We start from the raw sequence: 5,984 nt of genomic DNA, 5'->3' as shown, positions 1-5,984 counted from the left end.
ATTAGAGGTGTTAAATCCAAATTCAAGGACGAGTACCCAACTCATTAAGTGCAATGGACATGACTACTAAAGTATACTAACAAAATCTAAATATGACATCTTTAATTTAACATATTTCTCACTATTGGATATTACTGTATTATAATGAACTGTTCTATTTAAGTTTATAATTAACCACATCATAGTTACATCCTTTAACTTCCAATCTCTACTTTATTTAAATCAACTAAAAGTAAAAAATTAATTCAGAATCAAAGATCTAAATACTTAGAATTTATATTATTTTCGAGTACGAGTAAATGCAAATTTATTTAAATTCCAAATGCTGTTGTGAATTTGTGGGATGTGCCTATTCCGCAGATTTTGCCTTATCCGTTCTTATTTTCTTTAATATTAAAATGGTTTCTTGCCTCTGCAGAGAAGTAGATTCATTAAAACAGAAGACGATGAATATTTAAGGTTTATTTATTTTCTTGAAATGAATTTCTCGAATAAATTCTGTACTCTTGGCGGTTAGTTTTGACCCAAAAAGTAAGAGTTGTCAGTAGCAGTTGTGAACAATGAAACGCAGTTGAAGGATTTTCAAACATTGTTTGAAAAGTCACTAGATTTTTTCAGGTTACACACCAAAATCCAAACGAAGTGGCATATTTGTGGAAGTGACCAAATTTGTAAGTTTTTCTTTCTCAATTCTCATGAAACTTTCGCCACCGTCGGCATTTGCTGAAAACAAAATAAAACAACTTTACATAGTAAATATTTGGAATTTCAGACATATTTTTTAATAAAAACTTCTCTAAAGTAGGTTAACTAATTTGGAAGCTTTGAATAGTTTACCTAAATCTTCTTCTGCTTTTGATACAAAAGTTTTGATTTATTTAAGAAATGCGCAAATCTGCATACTGCAAACTTTTTATTCAAATATTTTTAAAGTGTATAAATTTACTGATCTTTTTATTTTTCTTATTTTTTAATTTTAGTGTATGAAAGCTTACATCGAGTACGAAATTTCTGAAGGCGCTTATGAGATCTCATGCCCTGACGCCCAATGTCCAGAGCAGGGTATCATAACATTAGCTGAAATTGCAAATCTAACTACTGCAAACCTTATGAAGAGACATCATCGTTACCGTCTGAACAGAGGTAAGCCACATAAAGATACATTTATTGTAACAAAATTGTCAATAACACTTTGTCATATTTCCAGAAATTGAGTTAGACAAATCACGTACTTGGTGTCCTCGCGCCGGTTGCGAGACCGTATGTCTTGTTGGGCCGAGCCCACAAAATGACGCAGCACCTTCCACATCAACATCACAAATTGCTGCTACGAGTCCTGATACTGATGGTTTATCGCCACATTTATGTGCTGTACAATGCCCTACATGCAAGGATATTTTTTGTTCATCGTGCAAGAAAACTGTATGTCATTATCTTACTGACCTTAAACCATTATAATAATTGTTTTATTTTCTTTAATCTATAGTGGCATCCTAGTATCACTTGCGAAGAGCATAGTAGACGGCTGGTTGCAGATGGTCAGGATGATATTGGTATACCTTTTGATAATGACTTAATCAAGTGCTGTCCTATGTGCGCAGTTCCCATTGAAAAAGACGAAGGTTGTGCTCAAATGATGTGTAAACGCTGCAAGCATGTTTTCTGTTGGTATTGTTTGGCTAGTTTGGATGTAAGTTACTGAGAGATTGTGTTCTAATACTTATATATCTAAACAGATTTACAAATATGATAATATTGATTAAACGTGTATATGTTTGTGTGATATATAGATTTATCTTTTCGTAGTTGTAATTTGACAAAACTGCTTTAGCGGTATATGATAAATAGGTATAATTATTATGCAGAACAGCATGTATTTAGAGTAAAATTTAAAATTTTTTAATATGAATCATTTAGCAATGGCTAAAGACTTGTAACACATATGTGCACGATTCCCCGGACGCTCCTATTTAACAACGGATTTTATCAGATTCAATTATTGGTACGGCAGTTCAGGTAACCGTCAGGCTTATGGCTTATCCTTACAACTACGGTTGCTCACGGTTCCTTCTCGTTAGAACAAATTCTGAGATTGTCGATAGTTATCTGACGAATCGGTTGCCAACACAAAAGATTTACAATAACCGCAATGCTTAGCACCATTACAATCTAATTATATCTATTTTATTCTATTATTTATGCATGATATAATTTTAAAAGTTCTTTTAAAGGTTTTGACAGCTGAATTTAGTAGCTTCCTTCCCCACCAATAATCATTCATAATAGATTTTAAATAGCAATAATTATTTCGTTTGCTGTCAAATGACAAACAATATTGTTCATCTTCACTATTTCTTTACCTACATAAAGTTAAGCTCAAGCAATTTTTGGTGCTATATACAGAGTCTGTATTACAGACATCAAGTCTTATTTGAAGCCAAGTATGCATTGCAAAGCGGTTATCAACAAGTTTCTGTCTAAAATCTGTAGGAATGAAAGATGCTTTCTCGATACGGTGAGAAGTATCCTTGCCTAATTGAGGTCAGCGTGTAGTTACGAAAAAATCAGGACACAGTTACTTGTCAAGTATAAACAAACGTGCCCAAACGTGTCCTCATCATGAAATCGCCAAACCTGTTGACTTACATATTAATTAACGCCCAATTAATTTACAACTCTGACCTCTTCAAGTGGCAGAATTCATTCATTGTGTGCCAGGTTTGTTTAAATTAGCATTATCTATACCCATATTCCTTCCACCAGGATGCTACAGACCTGATCATTTACTCACCCTAATTTTAACTCTCATTCTTAGTTTTATGTTTTCTAAATTTTCGATTACATCTATCATGATTTTATTCTTTTGTATGGTGAGTTACTTCTGCATCTGAGTTTTGACTTTAATGAAACCACTATTAATATAATAATCGTGCTATATATCTTCTCCCACGAGGCATTAGTACATCCCTTCTTAGATGGAGGCAATATCATTGAGTTTTTACTCCCCAATATGCCGCCCATCTGTTCTCATGTTCTAATGCATACACGAATTTGAGACTTATAATCTTTCGTTCCACCCCATTAAAATAGTGAGGTGTCCGCTTTGATCCGGAGTAGTTTCAATTAAATCGCCTCTATTCCTCACTTATTCTTTATTCCAAACACCTTTTTTGCCACACTTACCTCCCCTACCTTATCTATTTCCTAACCTATGTGTTCGTATTTTTTAATTCCTTCCATCTCTTCTCGGACTACAACGTTTGTAACAATACGTACCATAAGATTTCAGTCTAATTATTTTACAAAATTAACGGTCTAAAATTGAAAACTTATATATTATAAATATGTTTTGCTGAATTAAAATATTTATTTTTCGTTTGTAGGATGATTTCCTTCTGCGTCACTACGATAAAGGACCTTGCAAAAATAAACTTGGACATTCCCGAGCTTCTGTGGTGTGGCATAGAGCTCAAGTAATTGGCATTTTTGCTGGTTTCGGTATTTTATTACTTGTCGCATCGCCACTATTGCTGCTGGCAGCACCCTGTATTATATGCTGTAAATGTCGTAGCTGCAGTGGTTCTAAAACCGATGAAGGGGATGGCGAAGTAGAAGAGGGCGCAGTTCTACAAAGGTAACAACGATTAGTACAATTATATGCGTATAAAATCAAACTAAATAATATTATTTATTTCGTTTCAGTTAAAAATCCTTGGAGTTCGTAAATATGTACATAAAATAGTTTAAAGGATACACATTTTTTGCTTCTGAAATCTAAACGCAATCTTGTTTCACACAATCTTTATTTCTAATTATGTATTCATTTAAAATTACGAACAATGCATATTTTATTTTGGTTTTATACATAAAACTACTTTAAATTAATTATAAATTTACAAGTTAATAAATCTGATTTGTTTTACTAGACGCGTAGAGTACACATCCAATCGTGTACGTAACTCTAAAAATGTATTAAAAATTGTACGTATATATTTAAAAAAAATTATTATGTGTTAACTAAATTGTGATATTTACAGTGATTCGATTAACTTTATAATATATAAAATCGATAACTTTAAACAATTAAATTTTTGTTTTATTTTTGTTTCTCATTTGTAAACTATTTAATTGCATTAGTACTAATATATTTTGTACATTTCCGTGTACGTTCAATTTAGTTTTTAATTTAAGAAAAATGTTCACTTAAGAATATTTATTATAAATTTTAAAATTTTAAAATTTTATGCGTTTTAATTAGTTTTAAAGATCTTACTTTGTAATTAAAATTAATTAGTCTAAGATTGATATGCTCTAAAGTATTATCTTTGCGTACATATGTTTGTTAATGAACATAGACGATAACTTAAAGAAGTATGTGCTCTATTACATATGTAAAATATAAATGCTTTTATTTACATAATATATCATCTGAATGTAGTTATAATAACGAAATGAACATGTAATTCATAATGTTAAATACTAAATAAAATATTAAAGTTTATTATTCAAATATATATATATATTAGATTTTGTAGTTAGTCACGCGTATTTACACACTTTATTGTAATTAAATTGTACTATATTTAATAAGTTTAGCTATTTAATATATTTACTACAATTCGACATAGTTTTGTTTTTATTGTAATAAAGTCAAACAATTGAAGAATTCTATAACCGATACGATACTTATTAATCTTGAAATTATATTATTAAAATCTTGTCATTTTAATTGCAGATAATTGAATATTTGAAGTAAGAATATTGTGACAAAATGTATTCTATAAATAAATATACTTAAAATCAAAATAAAAATGTTAAAAACAATATATGATAACATTTTTTAATTTTAATATACAGGAGGGAAGAATTATTTTAAAATTTATTTTTAACAGTAGTGAACAAAATTATAATTTTTAATTGTATATTTTACTGACCAAAGAACATATTGATTTAAAAAATAGTTTCTGTTTTCTTTGACTTTAAAATTAAATTTAAATTACAATTTGTTGTTAAAACTTTCTGTGAGGTTTTTTCCAATGAACAATAAAAAATGTCTGTTGAATAAGAAAAGTACTAGTGTTTATAATTTGGCAGATTCGAAGTTCTAAATCTAACAGCTATAGTCCAGCAATTATAAACGGATTTACAAAACCAATGAATATTTTTAAAGACCGCTAGTCAGCTGATGATGAGTATTAAAGAATACTCGAAACGGTTATATAGTCGTCCAAAGAATTTAATTATAATTACAAATAAAATTTTACTGTTGTGAATTACTTACCATCAAAAATCTTTGTATTTAAACAATAGTTACTTTCGTCATATTAAAAAATTAAAATTTAATCTATTTTATTTTATTTTTTTTGTTGAAATGTAGATTATACTTTTACTCGTATTATCTGCTATTACTTCTGCGATTGTCAAAACACGTATCCAGTATACCCATACGACTTTCATTAAGACGAATGAGATGTGGGATCACGAACTAAGAGATATTATATGGTTATTCAACAGCATTAAAAAGTCCGAATTAGCAGAGGAGATACTTTTAAAGGATAATAGAATAGATGTCATAAGTTTTAATATATCATTATCCCTCTTTTAACTGCTAATTAAATATGTTCTCCACTTAGTATGTTTGTTATCGATTAAGATAAAAAGTAAGTGAAATCATAAAATCTGCAGTGATATAAATAGCATAATACTTTCCAAATTTTATTCATTCTGGTTAATTCGATTTATTGCAATGGGTAGATATATCTTTGCTTACCTCATAATTATCAATTGTTCAGAGTTTTAATACCACATTCTTTACAAAAGACTTCTGTAGATTTATCTAGCAAGTTTGTTTTGGTCTATCGATGAGCACTCCAATACACTGTCAAAAAATTACTTTCTTAAAAGCCTTTGCCTTCTAACTCCTAAGTGTTTTTTCCTTAAGTTTCCTTAAATTCTACAATGAGTATATTCTAAAGTATAAAATA

At 29.5% G+C, this 5,984-nt stretch overlaps 1 protein-coding gene across 1 annotated transcript; it reads left to right on the top strand.

The window, feature by feature from the left end:
• The first annotated feature begins 983 nt into the window (after positions 1-983).
• LOC119679969 (E3 ubiquitin-protein ligase RNF144A-like) lies at positions 984-3,961 on the top strand. The gene is made up of 5 exons (XM_038092572.1): positions 984-1,143; positions 1,208-1,422; positions 1,487-1,690; positions 3,384-3,634; positions 3,703-3,961. The coding sequence occupies exons 1-5, from the start codon at positions 984-986 to the stop codon at positions 3,704-3,706; spliced, it is 834 nt and encodes a 277-aa protein (XP_037948500.1). The 3' UTR covers positions 3,707-3,961.
• Positions 3,962-5,984: the final 2,023 nt, after the last annotated feature.

Source organism: Teleopsis dalmanni, chromosome 2, assembly GCF_002237135.1.
Source record: "Teleopsis dalmanni isolate 2A chromosome 2, ASM223713v2, whole genome shotgun sequence".
In the NCBI taxonomy this organism is placed as follows: domain Eukaryota; kingdom Metazoa; phylum Arthropoda; class Insecta; order Diptera; family Diopsidae; genus Teleopsis; species Teleopsis dalmanni.
The sequence above is the reverse complement of the archived record's forward strand: the minus strand, read 5'-3'. Positions and strand labels throughout refer to the sequence as shown.

Bases quoted from the DNA above. Each gene is read 5' to 3' on its own strand.
- LOC119679969 (XM_038092572.1), top strand. From the start codon at position 984: ATGAAAGCTTACATCGAGTACGAAATTTCTGAAGGCGCTTATGAGATC. The intron at 1,144-1,207 runs GTAAGCCACATA...TCATATTTCCAG, and splicing joins TCGTTACCGTCTGAACAGAG to AAATTGAGTTAGACAAATCA. The intron at 1,691-3,383 runs GTAAGTTACTGA...TTTCGTTTGTAG, and splicing joins ATTGTTTGGCTAGTTTGGAT to GATGATTTCCTTCTGCGTCA.